General features: G+C 33.9%; 1 protein-coding gene across 29 annotated transcripts in view; it reads right to left on the reverse strand.

Moving 5' to 3' along the window:
• The window catches only part of RIMS1 (regulating synaptic membrane exocytosis 1), a 165,082-nt gene extending 141,164 nt beyond the window's left edge, over positions 1-23,918 (reverse strand). For 23 of the 29 annotated variants that reach the window (XM_014547376.1, XM_014547399.1, XM_014547398.1 and 20 more), the window contains exons 1-4: positions 23,515-23,860; positions 3,696-3,763; positions 3,021-3,131; positions 1,316-1,415 (exon numbers count right to left, since the gene is read on the reverse strand). In XM_014547376.1, the coding sequence (XP_014402862.1) occupies positions 1,316-1,415; positions 3,021-3,131; positions 3,696-3,763; positions 23,515-23,614 (379 nt within the window). In that variant the 5' untranslated portion in view covers positions 23,615-23,860. Of the gene's footprint in view, positions 1-1,315; positions 1,416-3,020; positions 3,132-3,695; positions 3,764-10,976; positions 11,065-19,976; positions 20,464-20,598; positions 20,786-23,514 lie in introns of those variants that run through there. The other 6 variants (XM_014547400.1, XM_014547382.1, XM_014547375.1 and 3 more) reach the window with 5 other exon arrangements.
• Between the last annotated feature and the right edge of the window lie 2,708 nt (positions 23,919-26,626).

The following is a 26,626-nucleotide window of genomic DNA, read 5'->3' on the forward strand; positions in this document are numbered from 1 at the left end:
ATTTGGTTCTGATTGGTCAGTTTCTATGCCAGTCAGCATCTCCGGGCCTATCTCTGGGCCTGATCAGCAGCCCCTGCAGAGGCCTGGAGAGAAACAGAGGCACAGATGCTGGTGAAGCCCGGAGAGAAAAAGAGAGGCAACGGCTGATCAACAGCTGCCACGGAGGCTGCGGATCAGACCCTGCCTCTCTCCAGGCATGATCCGCAGCCCACCTGACAGACAGTGCTGGGTTGCTGTGCCCGCACCTGTGGCAGTCAGTGCTGGGTTGCCACAGCAACCCAGCACTGACTGCCAGACTGACTTCCAGTGTTCAGTTGAGCCTTCGGTGGGTCTGTCGTTAAAGACCCTGGGTTTTTATATATTAGGATAGCTAGTCCCTGATAAGAAATAATAGTGTACTCTGCCTCTGCACATATTCAAAGCTGTATGTATAGTAAATAAAATAAACCCAATTTGAATTTTCTCTCTAAATAACACATTCATAGTACGTTCCTATTGAATAAAAAATCTAAATGATGCTGAACTTTTATCCTCGTAATCAATTGACAAAAAAAGTCTTCAAAAGTTATAGAATATTTTTCTCAAGGTTTCAACAATTACAATCGTAAGGTATAAAAACTAAAAACATAGCCTAGAAATGTTCTCTTCTTTATTTGTACCTCCTGGCAGGGGTTTACCATTCTATTCTAGAACTTCATCGCCTTCAAAAAAAAGAAAAAAGTGAATTTTTTACCTTATATATTTTGTGTATTTTTCTTATCTTTTCTCATTTTTACAAATAGATGCAAAACATATACAAACAGTTTAATTGTCTGGACTCTGCTCTCAAAATAAAATTAGTTGCTCATGAGTACAATATATGTCACATTTAAATTAAAAAGTATTTTATTATATAATTTATATAAGAAATGTGATTGGGATTATATTTTATTAAAAACACTGATAGCGAATAAGTGTTTTGGGACCAATCTGGAAAACTAGTATTTACTATAGCTTAAATACAAACTAAAGAAATAAATAGTGATATTACTTTTTCACAAGGCTCTATCTGTTTATATGTTTGTCACAACATTATGAAGCCATCTATGAAAATTAGTAATCTTTTGGTATTTTGCATCTATTTATTTTTACATTAATAAAAAACATTTTTATACTTGCTTTGTCCAAACTGCTAGTGACAATATCAGGAAAAAAATCTATTCATGCATTAAAATTAGTTATTTACTTCATTGACTTATCTATGACTTACCCAAATTTGAAAACCACCAACTCATGCATAGAGTACACACTGTTCAAATGTGAAAGGAAACTTTACCTGCTCTTAAATGTCCAACTACATCTGCAAGGCTACCCTTCTTTACTTTGGTGATGAAGGCACCAAGGCGTCCTAAGTCAGTCATTTTTCCTCCAACAACCTGGATAATTATAAATTTATAAGTGCCCAAGACTAAAACATAAGATTTTAGTTTGAGGAATTAATCACATCAGTCTCTTATGATGTATTGAGAATTGAATGTGGGGACATTAATGAAGTGAAATACATTTCTGATTAAAGAAGCTGGAAGCATAGTTTTAAAAAGAAAACATCATCTCATTATATTTAAGATTATATTTAAGATGGCCATGTATCCTAAGGAAGCTTATGTACTGATTACTTATATTGACCTAACAACACAAAGGCGCCATGAATCGTGAATAACCCTACAAGACAAGTGCCAGTTCTTTCTTACTTACCATCAAACACAGGAAGGGTTTGACACTGTTTACATTAGGGTTCATTTTTCTTTATCCTCTCTACTCATGCCCACCATGTGAATTATATTTCTAAATGCAGATAATGCCCCATTGGCATTTCTGATCTTGATCTCTTTTGTATACATTTAGTGGAATGTAGGTCTAAGACATAAAGACCAGGAATTCAGACCAACAACAGGCAACTTTGGGGAAGCAATTTACCACATTCAAAGAATAACAGCCCAAATTTATCTCTGTTACTGAACATGTGAATGAGCTCCTCACCTGAAATACGTGTGTGATTCAATCGAACTCTCAAAGCCAGAGTTTTATTACTGAATATTTAACACTCTCACCTGGCTTTTCCACTTAGCTAAAAATAAATATATCAGAAAGTTTCTAAGTTTAATTTCTTCCAAAGCAGGGACTACCTGTGTATAATTAGAAGTTGGAGGGATATTCTCAAAGGTTGAGATTGATCCATCATTCATAGGGATGTGCCCATTAGGGTAGGTGACGACAATTTCTTCATAACAAGAGAAATTAAGGGTAATAATAAAAACTGATACTATTAAATACATTAACTTAAAAATTTTTTGTTGTAATAGTCAATGGCTTGGAAGAAATCAAACTATCACACAACTATAAAACAATCTCTTGGTAAATAATTTTAAAGCCACAGCTTTGAATGTTTCTCTGTTTTCTAAAGGAAATAAAACCACAAGATTTAACACACATGCATAAACATAATAAAACAAAATGTATGCACATATTTTTCCTACAATAAAATATAATATTTTGTAATTTATTAATTTTTAATTTTCTCTGTTAAAGTCAATTAATATTTTAAAGGATACATTTTACTCTTTTGATATTACCACAAATTCTATTGCACTTACAAAACCATATCACTAATGTTTTATGTTGCTTGTCAAGTATAATAAAATTATGCAGTCTGCATTATCTAACCTTAGGGCCACACATTAAAACCTTTTTGCTATAAAAATTGTACTTAAACTTTATATTCAGAGAAATATTCTTTAGTTTTCCTATAATCCATTGCAGTTTTCTAACATATTGTCATATTAACAAAGTATTTTAAAAATACTAACCTAGATAAAATACTAAATTTACCATAAAACATCACTATGTTAACAAGACATTCACTAGAAGGACTTTATTTGGAGAAGAGAGGACATATTTAAAAATCATTGTCAGATGCTTTGTTGAATCCAGTTCATACTGTAATTCACCCTTTAAGAAACATTTTAAACCAGCATACTTACTTTCAGACCCAGTAATGCACCTGATTCTTTGGGCATAGTTGTTCTCTTGTTAAGAACAACACGTCCAATTAATCGGTCTCCCTCTTTAGATGGTTGCCACGTTACAGGATGCTATTAAAACATGAATAAAGTTAAAGAAAATTTGTTTTCTTTACTGTAGACAAATAATTATTAGTTGTCACATGATGTGATTTCTTCAGTTAAAAGACACTGTAGGAGGAATTCTTGATTCTGGTGGGCTCTATCCTTGGATTGTGACAATTTTCATTTGCAGTGGACACTTATTACCTTAAATAGTTCTAAAAGTAGTCAGCAGCTAAGTACATCCTTAAAAATAGTTCTGAAATAAAATTAACTGAAATTTAAAAATATATCTGCTTATATAAAGAAACTGATTCTGTATTTTGAGTTGTATTGTGAATTTTGATATACTTAACCAAATAACATCTGATTTCCAGTCATCATTTAATAATTCCTTTTTATTAAAAATTTTTATAATTATTCAGTGATAACTTTTTTATTCAAAACTGTTCTGTCTTAAATGAAATCAATGTTTGCTCTCATAAAATGTATAATGGAGCAGAATAAGATTACTATCTATCACATATCAGCAAAGGACAATAAACAGCACACATTTCCCCTAAATTCCAAACTCTCACTTCTCAGAAAACTTACCGAACTAATCGGTGATGTTTCCCGACTATGCCACGTGGCAGGATCCAACCAGTAATAATCCAAGTCACCTGCACAATAAAAAAAAGGGGAAGTGTAATGCTTTAGAGTAGAGAATGCTTTAACCATTTTAAGTATAACTTCTTCAATCTATGAAAGTTATGAATATCATAATCTTGACTGTGTGTATCCCAGAAAGATAATCCTCATTGCAAAGGCTGTGACCTGAATCCTTGGAATGAATGTGTGTTACAAAAGCACTTCAGACTACAGGAGAGCTTTCTTTTACTGTCATCATCAGGCTAGAAACACACACAAAAAGTATGGAAGGTACTGGGTTAATCCACTCCACTTCCCCTCCATACCAAGGCACAGCCTGCCACCTAGTGATTCTGGATGAAATTTTATTCACTGAATTGAGATAAGTATTAAAACTTAGTGTCTCCCTTTCTACTCTTCTGAACTATATCATATCTTTCAAAATTATCCACTGGCCTCTATCTTCTTCCCTCATCAGCTAAAAACAAGACAAATACTTTTGGACATGGTGTCGAGTAATTCAATATCAAGAATAACTTTTGGCAAAAGAGTACATACAAATGACAGACTATTCAATTTTATGAAAGCCATAAAAAAGACCTTTACAATCCTTACTTTGTAAACATGAACTTATGAACCTTTAATTTTTATTGTTTCAGCTTAAAAACAGAATGCTAAAGAAAACATCTGAGAGAAAAAAAGGAAAAAGTACTGGAAAGCATCAGTTCTTTCAGTAATTGCATAGGAAGAAAGGACAGAGTGGGTAACCCATGTGAGAAAAATGACCTTTTACATCTCATACGTGAGACTAAGTCACTTAAAATGTTTCTCCCTGTGGATCTTGAAAGAGAAAAATGTTAACAGAGTGAGGAACGCATGCCATCTAACAACGAGATGTTTAGCTGGTTATTGGGGAAACGTTTGGCTGATATCTCTGAAGGTCCTAAGTAAAAACTTTTAATGTAGATGACAGGCCTGGAAGATATAGGCACTATAAAAGAAATGTAATAGGAAACACATCAAATATGGAAGCATAAAAAATCCATACACTTCAGTTTCTCAGTGGCTGCTCCCCTTTCTTTTTTATACAATATCTTAGAAAGGTTGATGGAGAATGTTATACATACTACAATAAATACAAAAATGTTCTTCAAATATGTCATATAGGTAAAAGTAATTTGTTTTATAAAGGGTTGAATATTAAAAATTGTATTAGAAGAAACTATATTCTGTTAAAATTTACTCCACATGAGGTCTCTAACCCTCTCAAAATCATTCACTTTAAAATATATACACAACTTGATGTCAATAATTTTAGAATTTTAATCTTCTACTGGACCACTTCGGTTAATGAAATATAAGAAAATTTGTAAAAGGAAAGTTTTTTTCTCCTTTATTTTTATTGGTTTTACAGGTCAGATACTTATTTTTAAAGTTGCTGTCTTCAGTATCACAATACTAAAGTTTTATTTTCCCTTGAAAGAAAAAATTATTTATAATGATAAAATTAACTACAAACATCATTCAAAATCTTACTGCAATTTATGAAGCTTTCTCACTAAAATATCATATACAGTGTAATAAGGTCTGATGACTTCTTAAGTGCTAATTCGTTTTGAAATACTGGGACAAAAATAAAACAACTTAGATGAAATTACTAATTTGAAAGCTGCTTTGGGAAGTCTTTGAGGTTAAACAAAAACTGATGAAAATCCACCTCATTTAAAAGACTTCAAGAAAACAAAGTTTGTTGTATGCTTCAATAATATGACTTCAATGTTAAAACTTTGGGATCTTTCTCTGACTTATGGCCCAACTTCTCATGTAGTGGTTCAACCCTGTGTTTAACCCAATTTGTCCTAAGTATCTCTAGATTAACATATCTTGTGAATATTTGCTTATATGTAAATAACCAAAAGATGATTTTTCTGGTACATTTTGATAATGATACTGAGCACTCTTTACTATGAAAACATTGCTTTCAAGCAAAGTTATTATATCATCTATAAGCTTTGTAGGATAATGATTGTGAATGGAGAGTTTAATTTAATTGGTTTTAGATGGGACAGACATAGTTGCCAGGTGATTTCCCTGGCAGCCAGCAATAATTCGTACCTTATCCTGGCAGTGGTAATATGGATGCTACAGATTTTTCAGCTTAAAATAAAACCATACCCCCCAATTTTAGGCATAGATAGTATTGCCAATATATACTAAGAACATACCATAATATTTTTATATTTTAGTATACAATTACACTTCCTGCAGCTTAAAATAAAACCATACCCCCCCAATTTTAGGCATAGATAGTATTGTCAATATATACTAAAAACATACAATAATATTTTTATATTTTAGTATACAATTACACTTCCTTCACATTCTGAACAAATTCTAAAAGTTTTCTTATCACTAATTTCCATTATCACCCATTAAAATAAATTCTAAAACTTAAATATGTAGTTTTAAACTATATTTGTTTCTTCTTGCCATGTAATTACTAAACTTGAAGATATTACTGACTTTTTAACTGCTCTAACTTGCCTTTATAAGTCATATCTCTTCCGTATTAATGGAATAAGCAACACTAAATAAAACTTTCTCCTAAAATATTTGGACTCTAGCATATCATTAATAAAAAGCATTTTCCTGGATTACTTTTCTAATATGTGATGAAAGGTATTGATTTCAAGTGGCATGGCTACCAAATGATAAATTCACGGTACAAGGAATTAATACAAAAGCATTTTGGTTCTAATGTTCAATATAACTATAAAAGGATAAGTTTACTATTAATATTAACTTAGATCCAGGAAATGTCTGAGTCTATTGAAATGGTTCAAGATCATAAATAGCCAAGTTTAATGAAGTGTTATAGTTTTAAGCATTATTTTTGTGAATTCTTTAAAAATAGACTTTTATCCTACCCCTTGTGAAAAATAGGTTAAACAATATATTAGCACACAACTTTCACTGCACAAATAAAAGTGAGTTAAATGACACGTGAGCCTTCTGTAAAGAGAACTAGCTGTCCCTATACTCAAGTCATAATGATTAGAGTATGTAACAATGCATAAACTTGCATCTTGATGATTTTAAATTTCATATCTTATGATATCTCATGTCAAGGCACAGCAGATTCCAATAAGACCAATCAAAGTCAATTGAACAAAAACACATTCTAAGTAACATAAATGTATGATTGTGTGTGAGTATATGAAATCTGTAAGGAGAAAACCATAAATCCAATTTCATACATTACATAGCTATTTAACAATTTTCATGACAGTTACATTGAACCAAGTAGAATGTTCATCTAATGTGCAGGTAGTAAAGGAAAACTTATCTACACTAAAGCCTTGCAGTATTAGAAAATCTGGAATTCTTCTTTATCTCCAGTGAAATACACAGCATATTTTTAAAACATCATTATAATGAATGGTGATTAAGATGGAACTCGAACTGATTACAAGATTGACCCATAGTAACTCTCCACAATTTCAAATACATATCATAATTGTGCTGCCTGTCATCTCAAAAAATAAATAAATTGTTCTTCCTATATAATACAGATTGTTGACATTAAAAAAAGTATAAAACTCAGACCAAAAATCAGAAGAATCTTCCTTCCCAGAGATTTCCTATATCTCTTAAAAGGTTTTCTTTTTTTTTTGCTTATCCTCCACAAAAGAATGTGTGTTGACACTAAATAAAATTAAATAGCTACTAATCTACTTTATTATAGCATAGTACATAAACAAATTAAAATTCTGGACAAAAATATATGTATTAAATGTTTTATGCACTGCATACACAAAAACCAACTCAATTCTAAGAATGTGTTTGTAATTTGAGACAAATTAAAATGCAGAGTACCATGGTCAGCACACATGAGTTAATAAATACGGCTTTGGTTATAATGTGATAAAAACATACATTTTAGCTCATTTTAATATTTCACAAGGACATACTTTTCATAGACAGTAATTAAAATCCAAGTTTAAGAACTGTGGTAAAATCTTAACTTCTCATTAATATAATGAAAATACCATTTTGAAATATTTTTCTCCTACTTTAGAAGACTATTTTAGATACTTTTATGTCTATAAAAGGTGTGTCCACTCCCATCCATAAGTTATGTATAATAGTGGAGCTAACTTTGGAATAAAACAGCAATTATGTGCTATGCAGCGAAGTTCTAGAGGCCTAATTTCACCTAAATTAAATTAGCTGCCAGGGATAAGAAACAATATTATTTAATAGGACTTACTTTCTAGGCAATAAAATAAAATGGGAAAACATACTTGTTAAATTTAATCATTAATCTGTGAAATGTGAAAGCCTATGTGTAGTGATGCAAAATTACAAATGAATTACTGTCAGTCTAAGTTCTTAGTATACTAAAAATATTGGTCCTCAAATACTCTTTGGTGAGTTCGTTCAAAATCCACATCAGTGTTCACCCATAATTTGATGGTAGGGCTAGAAGCATCTCCAACCATTGGTATTCAGCAAGAATGCTTCAATAATTCTAAGTAATGTAAAACCCAATTTCTGATTTGTGCCCAGGACACATACACAACAAGTGTCATTCCTTGGAAAAGTTACATTATCTCCAGCCCTCAGGGACTCATTAGAGTGGCAGTTCTCTAAATGCATGTTAGAAATTTCACTTTCAAAATTCCCCTTTGTTCACAATATGCTCTGTTTCTACCATAGAACCAACAATAACATTCTCTCTGTCTCTTCGGTATATAAATTTGATGGTTCAAGTAAATGCATCAACTATTATTAATTTAATTAAAGAGGTGTCAAAGATGTTTGTATTTAGAAATTATTTATGCTCAACAGAACCTGCAGAGTGAACTACATCTAGGGAGAGATCAAGTATTTGCTTTAGGGCCTGTGATGCCATCTTGTGTTTTATAAGTAGCTTATCTCTAAAAGGAGAATTTCATTAATATATTTGGTTGAGGTGGTACTTTTCTGATTATAAGTCCTTTTTGGTGAAGTTGAGAATTAACTTTTGGAATGCCAACCCTATCATTACAGAATTCTACAAAACAGTTGTATCGAACTCAGAATCAATATTTCTGGTTGTGCTCTGAGCTCAGTCATTTAAAAAAAGGAAGATAAGGCCTCAACTTGGAAAATAATAACTTATAATATATTTAAAAATATATATTAAAAATATTTCCAGTAATAATACTGATAAGCTTTTCTGTCAATTTTAATGGGATGCAAAAATTAAGAAAATATGCTTTTTCTGCCCCAGAGTTTACTTATTTGAAACTTTGAATAATCAGAGAACTATACTGTATTTTAATTTCTCTATTAACATTAGTGTATCTTAGCTGCTATTTATAATTGTTTTGTTTTTTATAAAACATGAAAACTAGCTATTATGTAACAAAGAGCATTGTATTAGAAATTGAACACTTGTGATTCTAATCCTAACTCTGCCATTTTAGGTGAATTCTCTTGATAATAGCCCTTCATTTCTATAAACCTTATCCTCCTCTGTAAAATGGGGATAATGCCGTAAAATGGGGATAATGCCACTAGTTCTCAAATATTTTACGAGGATTAAATGAGACATGCTAGATTTGTAAATTACAAAGAACTTTAGAAATAGATTTTATAGTATAATTACATAGTTGTGATTAAAAATATAAAATAATGGTGTTATAGTTGAATACCTATCATAACTAATATAGGTAAAATCAGTAATCTTTGTAAAATATGTATGCTGTGAAATGGGCTCAGAAAAATATTAAAGTCACTTTGTTTATAGAAATTATTAATTGGCTTGGTATAAGCCAGATGCTCAAGAGTTCAGAATAAATGAATATTTTTTTAAAATTCCAATTGATAAATGATGAGGAAATAACATATATAAAAACAATAACATAAATCTTCCTGTTAATTTCCACAAAACCAATGTAAGTCTAAGGGAATAAAAATATGGCTACTTTTATAGTCAAGCAATCTATACACTGAAATGTATACAGATTAACAACTAACCAAAAATATCTGAATAATTAATTTAATCAGCTTGTATCCTTAATCTAAAATTAAGCATTTTGTAATTTCTTCTTTATTTAATATTTTCAAGTGGGAGAACAAAATACATGTGGTATATAAACCAAATATTTCAGGCTGAATTTCTCCAAATCAGGAAACAAGTAGGCCATTTTATGCCTTTATATATTTTCGTCTGATGAATACCCCTGAAAATGTTTCCTTGCAACCAGCTTATATTATACCTTAAAAATTATTTGGTATAGATATTAGCTATGGAATGCATTTTAATAATTAATATTCTAATGAGTTATAAATATCCTAACTTCCTCAGATTTCTTTCCTTTCCTCATATGTCTCTTATATTCCTAACAAAATAATCTAAATAATAACAAGATTGATGGTCTTAAAAAATAACAAGTTTAAATATGTACTAGGGTCACCTGGATGATGGGGCTTTGGGAAAAAAGAAAATTTCGTGACTTTACGTTAAATAGGCTAAAAGACATTGAGAAATAAAAAGCTATTTGAGATGGTAGACGTTAGTCATCAGTTTAATTTTTCCTAATTTTGAAAGGTATATAACTTAGATTTTTGAAAGTATATGAGGCTTTAGGTTTCAGAAACACTCCCAAAACACCATGTTGTGCAATGACCTCTTTACTCTTTAGCTCTGCAGTGAACTGATGCTACAGGACCCAGAAGTGGTTGTAAATGAAAGTTCCTGAAAGTTTCAAGCAATAACAACAACAGCAAAAACAAAAACTACGCATACATACATAGATGCACACGCGCGTGCGCGCGCACACACACACACACACACACACACACACACTTTTGTGCCTTAGAATAACAAAAGAAGGGTATTCATGGTCTTCTGCAAATCTAGACCAGACTGTACTAGTATTTATTATCTGTATTAAATAAGAAACTGTATCTGAAGAAAAGTCTAAGATGATTTGATTGGGCAAAATGATTTCCACCAATAATAGTTTAGAGAGGAATAAATTGCATGTAGAAATATGGTTTGAGGCCTCATGACTGAAAAATGTCTTCCCTAGAGTATAAATACAGAATAAGAAAGTACCCTGAATAGCAAATCACAAAATTAACCATCTTAGGGAAACTTTTCTGTTTCTTCTAACACAGTGGCTCTTCATCATTAGGAATTTGGGAAGTGCTGCACACAGGAGGGAAATATTTTACTGCAACTTTCCAACTGACCAGGCTTCCACATTGACACTGAGTATTCCATTCACTTGGGAGAACAGGTTGTCACGTGCAAAGCCTCGGAATAACCAGCCAGGAAACCCTGTGGAAAAAATCGGGGTTTATTTGTTTTCATTGTTTGGGGACTGGATGTTACCCACAGGCTAAAGAAACTGTCGTGCTGGGCAAGTTCACAGCATATATTATTAGAAAGCACTCTAGATGTAAATCTCTTCGATAAAGAAAAATGTTAGTTTTTATCCAGACCTCACATCCAGGCACTGCTAGCAAAATAAGATTAATTTGCAATAATAATTCTGAATGCCATGTCAATTTCTACCTGCCTCTACATCCAAAGATATAAAAATGAAAAATATGGAGATCAATACATTATCATGGTTTTGGTGATATAGGTAATAAGGATAAGAGTCAAATGATGATAAAGATGAATTTAAGGGTATATAGAACAAAATGGAAGTACTTATGAGGGATTGATACTGCTTAAGCTTTAAAATATATGATTAAGCTATAAAATATTAGAAAACAAATTTATGCTAGCAAACATTTTGGGTGATATAAAGAGATGTTTTAAAACCAGAGTTCCATCAAAGCAAGTTAATGTAAATGTAACTTTCTTTTTGGTTTTGTTTTCTGTTTGTTTGTCTTTGTTTTTATTTTGGATATGCAAACAAAAAAGTTATAGAAACATTAAAGGACTTTTTAAAGTTGGAAATTCCTTGACTGGTAGTGGGAAATCACTAGGCACAGAAGTTTAGAAAAGATGTTTAGGCCTCAACATGTTCTAGAGAAAAATGCTAAGTATCCGTATTCGTAAACCATCAAAATTAGAGCCATCAGAAACTAGGCTTCAGAACACTGCAAGGTCACTGGTCTAAACCTCTGTCGCAGTGCATAAGAGGTCAGGCAGTGTAAAAGCATGTCCCTTTAAATGTGCTCCAGCTCCATTTGATGGAAGATAATTCAAGTAACAGAAAGCACAAAAAGCAATGAAGGGGAAAACGTAATATTCACCAATGCAGATAGCATATATTCTTCTTCTTATAAAGCCAAAAAAGTTAAGGTTGCTCAAAGATTAACCTACTGACTCAAGAAAAGATGTCCAGAGTTCCTAAATATTTCAGGTTTGGATTAATCACTCTAAAATTATCTTTTCATTATAATAGTTTCAAAATATCTTCATCTTACATTTTCATAACAAAACCTGTTCCATTAAAAAATCAGGGCATCTAAACGGCCTAGACTTACAATGCTCAACGTGATGTTGTGGCTTGGTCACAGGGGTTCTCTTAAGAATGGGCTTCTCCTCAGAAATGCATGGCAAACCCAATTAATGCCCAGTGCGTCTGCCTAACATTAGATCCATGACTCCACAATTACTTAGCTGTACTGAACTACTCCCAAGCTCAATTCAGAGGGTACATATTTTTTAGGACAATGTACTTCAATATTTTTTAAATATTTAATTTAAAGCAATACCTACAGAGGTCTTTGTGTGGGATATGCAGTAAATCTACTAAGATATTATAAAACCCTTAATTAATCCAGACCACCAGACAGCCATGCACCTGTACTTATACTGCATTTCCACAGAGTCCCTTTCTCCTCACTGCTCCCAATATTCCTTTTATATACTGTCCTTTAGTATATCACTATATGGTGATGAATATCACTATATGGTGATGAAATTCCTCACATATGGAGCATGCTGCTGCTGCTATCTTCTCTGTGAAACTACACAAAAAAACTTCTTTCCGGTGTCAATATCAGGAAAAATAAGTAGGTACCTAAATGACTGGTTCTTATGTTACGGAAGCTGTAAATTTTGCAACTGACAGAACTCTTCTCAGAGCATATGTGCTAGAATGTTTATGGTTAAAACTGAAACCAAATTTTCTACCCTTGTTCTTACTCATCAACTGTTTTACGTACTTTTAACTTATTTCAAATGGCTATATATTTACATTTGGTAGCTAGCTTCAGTTGCTTTTAGTATTAAGGTAGATTATAAAGTGGGAATTAAAGTAAAATTAAATGTTTATACACAAAACATAATTTAATATATTTATTATAACCATTTTCATTAAAGTTTGGCTTTTTTCATTCACCAGTCTCAAAATATCTGTGATACAATGGGAAACAACTTAAAAATACAACTGATGTACAGGTGTTAGCTTATCTATAGCTTAAACAGCAGAATTTAGTAAACACAAGTTTTATTAGCCTATTTGTAAATCTTGCCAAAGAATGGAAAGTAAATGAAAAAGGATTCTCATCTGGCAAAAACCAGTATCACAAATCTGAGGTCCATGACTTTACACCTTCAAAAACCCAGTAGACTTTCACTCATAATTTTACAATTATAATCCTAAGAGTCTATCTGTTATTCAGTCCCATAGGACCAGTGAAGATGTACATTGCTAAACGCAAAGGAACTGGTACAGACAAGCACATTGACAGCAATAAGAATTCACAAGAATGGGCACATGATAATTAAAAACAAAACAAACAAATCAAACAAATGGGTTAAGGCTCTTTTTGCCCTTAACACTGTGATACTGTGAGTATACTATAACTGTACTAACAGGCAACATAATAACTGATGTTAAAACAATAGCCATTAGACAACAACAAAAACAATTATTGTATGAAACATGAACTTTTATGAAAGTAGGATGCAATCCTTTTTCCAGACTTCCTGGTTAAAAATAAACAAACAAACAAAAAGAGTAATATACAATTCTGATGAGAAATATTTTAATTAAAATAATGAAAATAAAATAAATAACAACAAGCTGGCTGGCAATTGTTTAGCATATTGGAAAAACTCAGTTACCTAGAATGAAGGATTTAAAACTAAGATTTTATAATTCCAAAATTAAATCATTACTCATCAATGAAAAAAAAAATAGAAACATGGACCAGTTTATCAAATAGTGCTTTAGATTTATGGTGTTATTAAAATTAAGGATTCAATGCACTATAAATATTATCTTATTTTCTCCCTTTGAATGTTATATTTTTTGATATTTTGTGAATGTAGTACCAAAAATAGAAAATAGAGGGCTAATTGCTCCTTGAATAATGTCCTACACACACAGTGGCTAAATTGTCTTCTAAAGATACTTACTAAAATTAATGTCTCTTAAGTAAGAGTAAAACAAAGTGAACAAAACTATCATTTCTGGAGGATTGGTTATATAACTGAATTACATTGTGAAATTAACATATATTTGATGAAAAAAATTAAAACTGAATATTGTTAGCATTGATATCTAACATTTTCAGTGACATTAAAACTGAAATTTGAAATTAGTCTTTGAACAATTTGTTAACGATATTAAATTGAATGCTACTTCAATAACATTAAGAATAATAATTTTTCCTGTGTTCTCTAATGCAAATTTTATAAATTGATACCAAACCTTTCTAATTAAGATATAGAGTGATATCACTCACAAAGACAGTAAATGTCATTAAGTAATTTCTCCCAATAAATATGAGCACATTTAAGATTGACAGAATAAGTCCAATGATCTTAACAATATAAGATCATATACTGTACATGATTTCCAATTTAACCAACCCAAATTTTAGCTAAAATGGCCTACTGACCACAGCAAGAATGATCTGGAGAAATGGATGGACCCATGAGAAATACTAAATTATAACAGTGATTATAATAGTTCCAACATTAAGAAAAAATAATAATTTACCTTAACCTTTCCCAAAATATAAAGATATATATCCCCAAAAGTAAATCAAAGTAAAGGCTTATTTCTATTTTAAAATGCAGGAGTCAGTCAATAATATCTCTTACACTCATTTTCTTCCTATCTGGCAAAACTTTAAGTAACATTTACTTTTAGGTATAAAATGCTTATTATTCATGTTTAAAATATATCTTTAAAAAACTTGGATTCAATAATTGTTACAACTGTATTCTAATGGCTAAATACTAATTTTTCAAATGAGAAACTCTATATTACTCTAGCCTGGCTATTTTTCTTTAAAAAAAAACAAAACTTGAAAGGGATAAAAAGCAACCCTGGCCAGTGTGCCCAGTGGTTGGAGCATTGTCCTGTACATCAGGGAGTCACTGGTCCCATTCCCAGCCAAGGGCAGGTACTTGGGTGGCAGGTTCGTTCCCAGCCTGGAGTCAAGTCGGGGTGCTTGAGGGAGGTGACCAGCCTATGTATCTCTCTCACATCGATGTTTCTTTCTCTTTCCCTCCCTCCCCTTCACTCTCTCTGGAAAGCAATGGAAAAAATATACTCAGGTGAGGATTAACAAAACAAAAAAAGAAGAGGATTAAAAACATCGAAAGGAGACATCTTGCAGACCTTTATAATTTCACTTATCAAGAATTTCTATAATTTTATTTGTTTTCTAAAGTGATGCACTAATAGTTTTAATGACAAAAATTACACACACACACACACACACCCCGGATCTTTGGGCCTACTAGCTACAATCTTCGTTTAATGTATTTTAGATCAAATACCCAGATGTGCAGTTAGTTCACAGGCATGGAAACTGAACCCATTGCAATTCAGCTTCGTACCACTAGTCCAGGCAAATGTGGCGACTAAAGAGAGTCTGTTCAAAGATTCTGGATGTTAAACACAAAAGGGACAACCTTCAAGCAAAATCACCAAAAACAGATCCTGCTCCTCATTATAAACCATGAGTTTCTCACCAATATTTTAAGGTGATTAAACAGATATTTAGGAATTCTAATTTCATACTCAATTTTTCCATCACTTTTAAGTCTTCATGTAATAGTTTTGATGATGACAGTAAAATCTCATAGACTAAAGCAAACCTTACAAGAAGACCTCTATAACTAAATGTCTGATCTAGAACAAGACTAGCATATGAAGTCAGAAAATCACTACATAGTAGTATTTGTCAAAGAAGTCTTTTGTCAGAGAATAAGAAAACTAGTCTGTCTGGCATTCTGAACAGAAATAAGCCCTAGCCAGCCCTTCAGGTACAGATGAAATAATGTTGGTCCACACAACGCACAGTCCCCTATTCATCTAAATGAAAGCTCTCTATGTTGAATTTGAACTTTCAGTCATCCCTAACCCCTTTACTTACATCAGTATATTTAATCATTTACTTATATTTTTGGATAGTTAAGCCTGGGGTGGATTTTTTTCACTGTGTTGTGGAATAACATAGCCCATGAGAATATCAAATGGTAATTAATTATTCTTTTAAGCAAGAGCGTTTTGAAGCAGGTCTAGGGTTTATCTATTATTCATAGAAGAAAAAATGACTTACCTTCATGCAGGCAAGACTTTTTCTACCACTGAATATCAAGTAATTTGTTTTTGTAATACTTTTAATATATTTTTATTGATTTCAGAGAGGAAGGGAGAAGGTTAGAGAGATAGAAACATCAATGATGAGAAATAATCATTGATAGGCTGCCTCCTGCACGGCCCCACTGGGGATCAAGTCCACAACCCAGGCCTGCGTCCTTGACCGGAATCGAACCCCAGACCCTTCAGTCCACAGGCCGACTCTCTGTCCACTGAGCCAAACCAGCTAGGGCTGTTTTTGTAATCTTTAAGGCAAGGTTATAACCTGGGTTATGTGACCCCTTTTATATGGTGCATAGAATTAAGGGATACATATACCCTTTAAAATTGTACATAAAATTTTGTGTGCATAACTGTTTCTCTGTGGAGAGCCCATTGCTTACTTTATTTCTCTGAGGGTCCCATGATTTCTCTCAAAATTAAAACAAATGGCTGAAGAGCTGGGATGAAGGAGTGACTCAGACCAGCACATTGCTATCTTGCCTTAGTGGGTTACCTTTAGCTCCCAGAGTTATTCTATTTTGCAGGTCTTCATCCTCAGCAGTATACTTTCATTAAGACCCCTATTTAAGCTAGGAAATCAAGGAACTATGCTCAGACAAAATGAGCTTTGTGATTACATACAGAGGGCAAGGGAATTCACTTGCCCTCTGTATATAAAAAAGCACTTTTGTGAATTATCAAGAGTCTAATTAATCATAATTTTAAAAAGCCTTTAATATCAATAAGCAAGAGAACTTACTATATATACAGATGGGCCAATATTTCTTCCCTGATGAGTGCTTTAAACAATTTCAAAGACATTTACTAAAAAGAAAAATAGTAACACATTTCATATAATCTAAATAAATCATTAGAAAACATAATCTTGGAATAAAATTAAAATTTCAAAGTGGCTAAAAAACTGTTCCAATTTTGACTACCAAGATTCAAGGGCTAAGCATTCTCTTAAAGGAGAAAAAATAAAATAAAACAAAAGAAAAAAAACAAACAAAAAAAACTGCAAGGCTACCAGTTTCTTGTTACAAAAAGAAAACAAAATCTAAAAATCTTCAAAAGCTATGAATAAGTCTAAAATATTTCACAGATGTTATACAATTAAAAACTTGTTTGTTAGAACCCATCTATTACAATCACTATGGACCCTTTTCTGAAGTCAGCTTTGAAATTTGTTCAATATTTACAGTTTACCAAAATAAGAATTTATTTCCCAGGTCTTTAAAACTCATACAACTCATATAAAACCTTTGAAAACAATGAATTTAAATTAACTAGACATTCAAAAAATTTTGGTTGCATTTCTACAAAGAACTGACCAATTCATTATATGATTATGACAATTACCTTCTTAAAGATAAAAGCTGGCCCACTTGAAGCAGGCTATCTAAAAATCTAAACCCATTTCATTAACCTACAATTCTCAGGCATGAAAATAAGTATCATAAAAGTCTTCTTATTAATATTATTATAATATAATTACTAATTCTTTCATTGATTTATCTACTTCATAATTTCACATGCTTATTCCTAATCTTGCTGGCTTTAGAAAATTGAGAAGAACAGAAAGTGCCTCTGGATTACTTGGAGAAAAATAGGGAAGAATACATACTTGCTGGTCACTGGGATTAATTTTGTGTTTGTTTTTCACATGACTTGCATCATTTCTCTAACAGAACTCTTCTCAGAAACAGTCACCAGATATGCTTCATAAGGAAAATACCTCATTCTCCTGAGGAGTTTCCCAACCACGCACTAAAACTACAGCACCACATAAAATCAGAAGGTTGGAAGAGACTTGAGCAGACGACCTCTCTTACGATGGAGAATCAGTTTACTAATAAAGTTATTGCCCTCAAACCTCTTTGTGTGGAGATGACTAATCTGACTGGTTCCTTCGAGCTAGAGAGAGAAATCGATCCTTGCTTTTCTTTCATCTCTCATGTGCATCTCTGTGGGAGCATGAGCCATCACTGCCTCAGCCTTTCTCTCATCATGAGGTGTGTCTATCATTGAAAAGACCCAGTCAGTATGACAGTGAACACAAGATTCATAATTCTTTTCAACTAGCAAAGACTAGCCACTCTGCAAGCACATGGCTCAATTTACATTAAATACTTCTATCCTCCCAAAGAACACATTTAATTAAACACAGAACTTGTATGCATATATGCATAACCCGTAGATACAGACAATAGGGTGGTGAAGGCCTGGGACAGGGAGTGGGGACGGGGATGGGCTAGAAGGGGTCAATGGGGGGAGAAGGGGGCATATGCAATACTGTCAACAATAAAGATTTAATTAAAAAAATAAAAAAAGTCCAGACTCATGAATCAGGAGCAATTTGATTCAGACTTTTTAGAGTGAGAGGTTGTTGACTGCATTTCTTCTAGTTGCCTCTGATCTTTTGGATTTTAAGCTTGCCCTTAGCAGAAAGTGGACCTCTTGAAAGTCATTTGCTGAGAAGAGCGGCCAGGAGCTTCCCCCAGACGCCCTCAGCAGCACGCGCTGTACCTGAGAGGAAGCGAGGAGGCAGCGAGGGTGCTCACGTCCCTGGCAGGCTTTCAGAGGGCCCAGCAGCTCTGCATCCAGGACCTTATCTGGCTGCAGCAAAACACATGATGCCTCCTTCGCCTCCCAAGGAGTCTGACAGCAGGTGCCCTCAAGACACCTCAAACTTGCTCAATGCCTACTTGGCAAAATAGTTACAGCAGAGCCAAGAGATTTGCTGGTTTAATTTAAAAGAGCCATAATCTCCTTTCCAAAAGAAGCCTCAGTTGCTAAAACACTGCAAAGGAAGAAAAAAAAACTAAAAGATTTCTGTCTCTCTTTTATTAATAAAACTGCATACCTTTACAAACTGAATAATACTGTCTTTTTGCTACACAGAAATGACCGTCAGATGATCTTGAGCATCTGAAAAACGCCATGCCATTCCCACAGAGAATAACATTAGAGTCTTTTTCCAAACTGGCAGAATGGAAACAGGGGCCAGAAGGGGTTACTTCCTCTGTTGCCCAAGGTCACACACCCAACTCTGACCCAAAAGACTCTGTTTCCCTTTCCTTCTTTCTGTCTGGGCTCTGTATTCCCCTTATCTGAACAGTTTTCCCTTTAGTCCAAAGCTTAGCATCACACAAAAACACAGGAATTCCCAGGACATGCTCTGAAATAACTGTCGACTAGGAGAAACAAGGCCTTGAAGCTTTTGTTTAAATACTTCAAAACAACAATCTACACATAAACTGATATCTTTATATTTTTAAGAAGACTAAGCTAGGAAGCTTCTAATATTAATGACATCACTAAACAGGGAAAACAACTTTCTTTGATCTATCACAAAAGGAAAATATGTATTTCTGAATTAACTGTGTAATATACATATATCAAAGTAAGGGTTAAATACTAAGTTATAGACAAATGTACACTCCAGATATTCATTTAAGACATGAAACATAACAATAACTTCATGTAATGCAACTAGAAGATCACCATGTATTCTAAAATAATATTATATTTGTGTAATTTCCATGTTCAAAGTAAAATAGTTCTCATTCTCTACTGATAGAATCCACTGAAGCATTTTAATATCTTACTCTTTGGATAATTAAACAATATATTGCATTAATTTTACATTTATGCATAAGGTTAATATTATGGCTTAGTTTACCTGTTCCTGGGAGCAACGTTTGAAGTAGTAGGAACTGCAGAAACCAGCAAACATAACAGCAGCATCAGTGGTTAAATAAATGCTACTGGCATCAAATTACTAAATTCTAGCTAGCAATGGCAGCAAATCCACAACACCCTTAGAAATCCACCAAAACGCAAAGTAATTTTAAAAACAAAAATAAAAATCCTGTAGTCCTTGCATTCTAAATCAAAACAAACAAACAAAAAAAGCCTGCAGTATCCAACATTATACAACAGTGACACTAAACAAGGCCGTAAGTGCTGCTGTCATCAAAACGGATCTCTGCAGTGTACAGATGCTCATTGATTACCGCACTAATCTATATGCTCTGTGCTGTCCTAAGAGGTTCCCACTGTAGCAAACACCAAAGCTCTGGCGGGTCCATAATTAACCATTTCCTGACACAAGGCACCTTTCTATAGGCAGAGACACACAAAACGCTGGGGTCCCTTAAAACTAGCACAGGAGAAAAGACTCAGGCAGAGGCTTGAAGAGCTCCTCTTATTTCCTCCCCAGTGACAATGCACTGAGATACCCGTGGGCTAAGATGACAAAGTCAAGCAGACCCCTGCTGGCTTGTGGACCACAGAAAACTCACCTGAAATGATTTGGTCCCATTATCAATCACTGGCAATGATGCTGTCAAGCCCCGTGTAAGAGATCATTTCCTCTGCAGCTTCCCTATCTGAGAGATCTTAGCCCAATGACAACAACTGCACCAGGAAGCTTCGACTAAGAGTAGAGGAGTGACTGTTGGGAACAAGGACGAAAGTGCTTGTTCAGGCTCTTCCGGGATGGCCAGCCTCCTGCTATTAGTAGCTCATTGCCAGAGGGCCAAAGGACAAACTCAAATAGGTTTGGCTAGGGAGTTGGTGGGGGGGGGGGTCATATTTCCAATATTTTTAAAGATGCAGGTCTTTTGATGATTGTAGAGTCACAATTCATAGTCTAATAATTTTTTCACTGCAATATAGAATCATTACCCTCTCATTAAGTCACTACATTTACTTTATTTACTCCATATCATGAATTACACAGAACAACAGCAACAATAACAACAAAATTAGTTGATTTTTAAATTATATCATTCCCCCAATTTCATCTTTATATAATTCTGTTTCCAGAAACAACAATGAACAATGATATACTTCTCTAATCCACTGGGGAATGTTATTAAAAAGTAGAGGCAAACTGCTATTAGTTTGCTTTAGAAAATGAAATGACCAAATAATAATAGCCAAAATAAAAAACAATCTTTCATTTATTTAAACTAAATGCTCTATGTTTACTTAAATCATATATACTTATAAAAATAATTATCTGGTAAGGAAAAATACTGAAACATGGATCATCTCATCATCACCGAATCCACTGCAAAATAGCCACAAATTGAATAATTTTTCCCTCTCCAAAGCAAGTTTTTCTCTCTATTTGGAATTTTTATGTTTTCTTTCCCCCAAACCTGCAAGTATGCTTTAAAGTATCTTGAGTCAAAATTGGCCAAATTGTTGACTCAGATATAGAAAGGGATATAGAAAGGGAAATAAACATTAACTGAATCACTGTTATGTGCCAAATATTGTGCTGTGTTAATTTTATTTAACTCACTTATTTCTCACAAGCATATGACAAAATCAGTATTACTTGTCCCATGTTACAGATAGGGCTCAAAAAAGCTAATTAACTCACTCAAGGTCACATGGTTTATAAGTAGCAGACATGGGATTTGGATTTGACTTTGATTTAAAAGCCCACGTAGGAGCTTTTCACTACACCATGGTAAGTAGGAGCTGCTGTCATTATTTTGGTAGATTATGCAAAGTTGTGCCAGTTTTTGTTAAAGTGCTAGTGACTTGGTGTAAAAAAAACTATAATGATGCAGAAGGGGCTTACGATCTTCTACCCTGACTTTGCATATTTGGAGCCAATGAGGGTTCTCCAGGCCACTTATGGGGCTGAAGTCTTATACTTGCTGAAGTTAGGTTTCTTTATGACTATGGCTCTGACATAAGACATACCAATGCCATGGTCTACAGACAGAGCTGCTGGCCCAGCAAGAGTACTGAAGAGTAATGATGAAAGGAGAGTCAAAACTTTTAACAACCAATTTCCCCAAACGGGTGCCCTGCAATTTAATTTGATTGAAATTTAAGATTCTATGGATCTTATAAGCCTATGGAGGCTGTGACAACTGAATTAAAACATTTTAGTACGCTGTGGGTGGCTAACATTGTGCCTGATTTGGAGATATCTCCTTTTTGTATGTCTTTTTTCCCCCTATTTCTCTTTTCTCCTTTATCACCTGAAAAGGTCTTATTTCAAATTACAAGATCATTTAGTATGCTATTAACCTAATATGTATCCCCAATTTCATCTCATGAATTTATGTTAATTTGGTATATTTATCTTGAGTTCCCTAAAATGCCTGCATATGAGGCAACTTGTCAAATGGTAACAAACTATATTTCTAACAGAAGACACTTAATAAACCAAATAATGTCTCTGAAATGGTATACACATTTCATAATTATAGAATCAAAACAGAGATTCCATATTAGAAGGAGTTAATGTTAAACTTACTTTAACATATCCTATCATTCATTTCTGGGTCCCAAATACTCTGAGATCCCATGCATAGTAATAAGTGCCATTCACTGAGGTCACTGTCCACATATCAAGCAGGGGGGAAAAATCCTTCTATTTCATCTATTAATTCATAAGTGTATATTAACAATATTTATTTAAAACATTCCTAGCATTCTGTCCATTTTGAGTCACATGGATCTCTCCTTGGGGTTATATATTTCACAGCCTTCCACTCAGCCGTGATTTCACAGTCACTTCAAAGACCAGCAGACTGATTTCCCTTGGGAGAGAACATGTAAAACCTAACATCCATTGCAATTTGGAGCTTGCTTCACGTATATCATTTGACCTTGAGGTATTGTGGTCTAAATCAAGGCCTGTTTGTGAAAAGGTTTCAGCTCTTTCCCAAGAAGCCAGGATCCATTATTTTGAAAAAGCGGTACAAACTCCCTATTTTGGGACTGATTTTCCACTAATGATGATTCCAATTTGTCACTTATATCTCTCTCATACATTGACTATAAATGAAACTCATGCACAATTCAGCCACTTGCTACTGTTTTTCCTTATTTTCAGAGAACACAAACATTCTAATCTTTAAATCTTTTGTTACTGGGCTATTACACAAGAAAATACATCATAAAATCTTATAATCATCATATAGCCCTAACGATCATCTTATAATCATTAGGGCTATATGGCAAATCTAATAATATCTCTCAGGGAAAAAGACTGCAGATAAAGTTGGTAGCCGGGAACTTTGTTGAGAAAATGGGACAAAATCACTCCACACCTGACACACACAGAATGGGAACATTTGCACTGGAAAAATAGATACAGAGGGAGTGTTAAATATAGATTTGTGTCCAACTGGAAAAAAATAATCAAGTAGGATTCTCATGCCCCAAACTCATTGTCTGTTGCTTACCAGCACCTGCTCGTCGGGCCTGGATTGTTTCCTCTTCGGAATCAATAGACCTCACTTCTCCCCACCCTCCTGAAGAGACAGGTATCCCAGCTGCACCCATGACAGCAATCTTGTGGAGAAATCCAGTCTGTGGATTTTTCAGCCTTGCTTTCAAACAAACTCTAGATCTTAACTAAAAAGATTGCAAAGTGCCGCCTCCACCATCACAACAGTCATAACCCGTGGGTTAGGAGCAGCAGAAAATGAACACGGAAAGAAAATGTTGGTGTAAGCATAAGAAAGTCTCTTTGCATGACTGACTCAGGTCATTGCAGGCGCTGGGCAGTTATGCAAAGGATTGCTTGGATAAAACACCTTACACAAGCCGCGCTGGGCCTGGTGGTGTGGAGACTGGTAGCATTTACGGAGGAGAAGCATATTGGCATCTCTGTTGGGTTTTCACCAGATCCACAGGGTTCAGGAAATAAGCTCCCTGCCAGATGACACTACGCTCCTAGCCATTCCTTCTGTGTATGTATCCCCCAAATTACTCTAACCGGTGTCCTTTCTCCTGCTGTGAGCTTATTTGTGGAGAGGGCTAAATAAAGGATTTTTATGACAACAGAATGGCCATTAGCCCATAGGATGATTTCTTAAAACATAACTTTTCTGCTTTTGTTCAGTACTATTAAAATCAATTAAATGAGAGTTTCTTACTATTATGTCTTTCATTTGTGAAGAAAAAATGTTTTGTTTCTTCCTGAAGAAAAATTTGAAATTTAGGCTATGTTTGTAAATATTCTATATTCTTTATACAGAAACCTTTAAAGGAAGATTCCCTCTTCCTATTGCTATATTTTACTAGCAAAGACAAATATAAATTTGGCTCTAGAATTTTTTCCTATAATAGTAAAACATTGCCAGACTATGAAGAGCTATACCTTGCTTTTAAATTTTAAATGAAAAGGAATTATATATTCCTCTAGCATACTCTCTTTTGATTAAAACAAACAGGTACACACTATTTTAACTTAAGCATATTATTCTGCAGGTAATTATTACTTTTTTGGATTTTAATACAGAGAATATTGTAAATAGTAAAACAATGTATGTGCATATATTCCACACTTCCCAAAGCATAATCATAGTCCTCAAAACAAATCTGAGAGGGGCCAAGACAGGTAGCCTTACAAGAGAATAAACCATGCCCCAGCTGGTTTGCTCCATGGTTAGAGCTTCAGCCCTCAGACCAAAGGGTCCAGGTTCAATTCCCAGTCAAGGGCTTGTACCTGGGTTGCAGGAGGCAAACCAATCGATGGGTCTTTCTCACACTGAAGATTCTTTCTCTTTCTCTCTTTCCCTTTCCTCCCTTCCACTCTCTCTAAAAATCAATGGAAAAATATATCCTCTGGTGAGGATTCACCCCCTCCCTCCAAAAAAGAGAATCAACCATTTATAGAAATGGTCATGGAGTATACACCAAGATTGCCATGTCCTGGAAACTAAATTCCTAATTTGCCAATCTAAGGCTTCCACTTCACCAAACTATTATTTTCAAATTAAATTCCAGTACTAATATGACAGCCAGAAAGTAGAGATGAAACTCATTACAACCAAATGCCAATAGTGTTAATGCTGGAATTTTAATCACATACAATAGCCTGGAAATTAGTTTTATTTCTTCATAGTCCTAGTAATTGATGCAAAAAAGTCTGATTTTAAATCACAAATCTCTTACAAGTGCACTTTGAAGTAATGATCAATACTGTATTGAATTTCTAAGTTCCATATAATATCAGCCTATTAAGGAAAGAGCACTGAAATACTGTACAGTGAATGCATATATTGTTTTCCAATTCCATCCAAGAACTTTCAAAAGTAGAAAAAATCACTGGCATGTCTTAGTGGTTGAGCATCGACCTATGAACCAGGAGGTAATGGTTCAATTCCCAGTCAGGGCACATCCTGGATTGCGGATTCTATCCCAGTGTGGTGTGTGCAGGAGGCAGCTGATCAATGATACTCCCTTATCACTGATGTTTCTATCTCTCCCTCCCTCTACCTTCCTCTCTAAAATCAATTTTTAAAAGGTAGAAAAATTTCTCTACTCATCTATAGCTGACTCGTCTATGTAATTTCGTCTGCTGTTCACAGTCATATTTTAGAAAACAAGATACACTCCACATAAACAAACACACTGAGTAATTTCAAGTAATGACGATGTCTACATTTTAAACTCCTGATGGGATGTAAATAAAGCACCTGATTCTCTCTGGGGCTACAGACTAAAGACTGTTCAGGTGGAAATAACACACTGCTACTGTATTACCAGATTCATTTGCTTTGTGAGCCATGCCATATCGTATTAATGTATTGGCACTTAAGAATGAATGGCAGAACTCTGGACAGAAGAAGATAAACATATTGTCTTTCAGTCTCTATGTGTGTAAATTCTATATCTTCTTAGTGAAATCAACACTCTTAATATTTACAACCAGTAGTAGAATACACTATTTGTGAATGCTTATGGCAGAAACATAAGTCCAGGGTCAATGCACCTCTTCTGAGACGCTTTCATGGACTGAACCCAATCCACATAGATCTCTTCATTGTTTTTCATTTCCCTTTTCGGCTCTTAAAAGGAGAGTTATACATAGGACTTTAGTCTTTTATTTCTTGGGAGTTTCACTGATTCCTGCATTCATGCATTCATAATTTCTTCTACCAAAAATTATGAAAATTGAATATACTAAGCATTAAAGTAAAAAAAGAAAGAGCTACACCAGGTCTCTGCCTTGAAGTTCAAATGCCATTATTATACCCATATTACAGATGAGGTAACAGGCTTAGATATGATATGTTACATATCCAGTCAGTGGCAGAATGAGAATTTGAATGAGAATCTAATAAAAGGTCAAAGCTAATCTTGTTTTAGATCCTAACATCCTAAGTTTGGGAACTAACTTTTACTTAATATTAGGTACAACAAAGTGTTAGTGGTTCATGACTGTGGTAAATGAATCTACACCAAGTAAAACGCACAGGATACAAGAGAATGAGGTCCTTCATGAGACTAGCTTCGCTCTGTCATGTCTTGACCTCAGAATATCAGTTTATTACAATGATAAAGCAC

The sequence above is a fragment of the Myotis brandtii genome, unplaced genomic scaffold (assembly GCF_000412655.1).
Source record: "Myotis brandtii unplaced genomic scaffold, ASM41265v1 scaffold471, whole genome shotgun sequence".
Taxonomy (NCBI): Eukaryota; Metazoa; Chordata; class Mammalia; order Chiroptera; family Vespertilionidae; genus Myotis; species Myotis brandtii.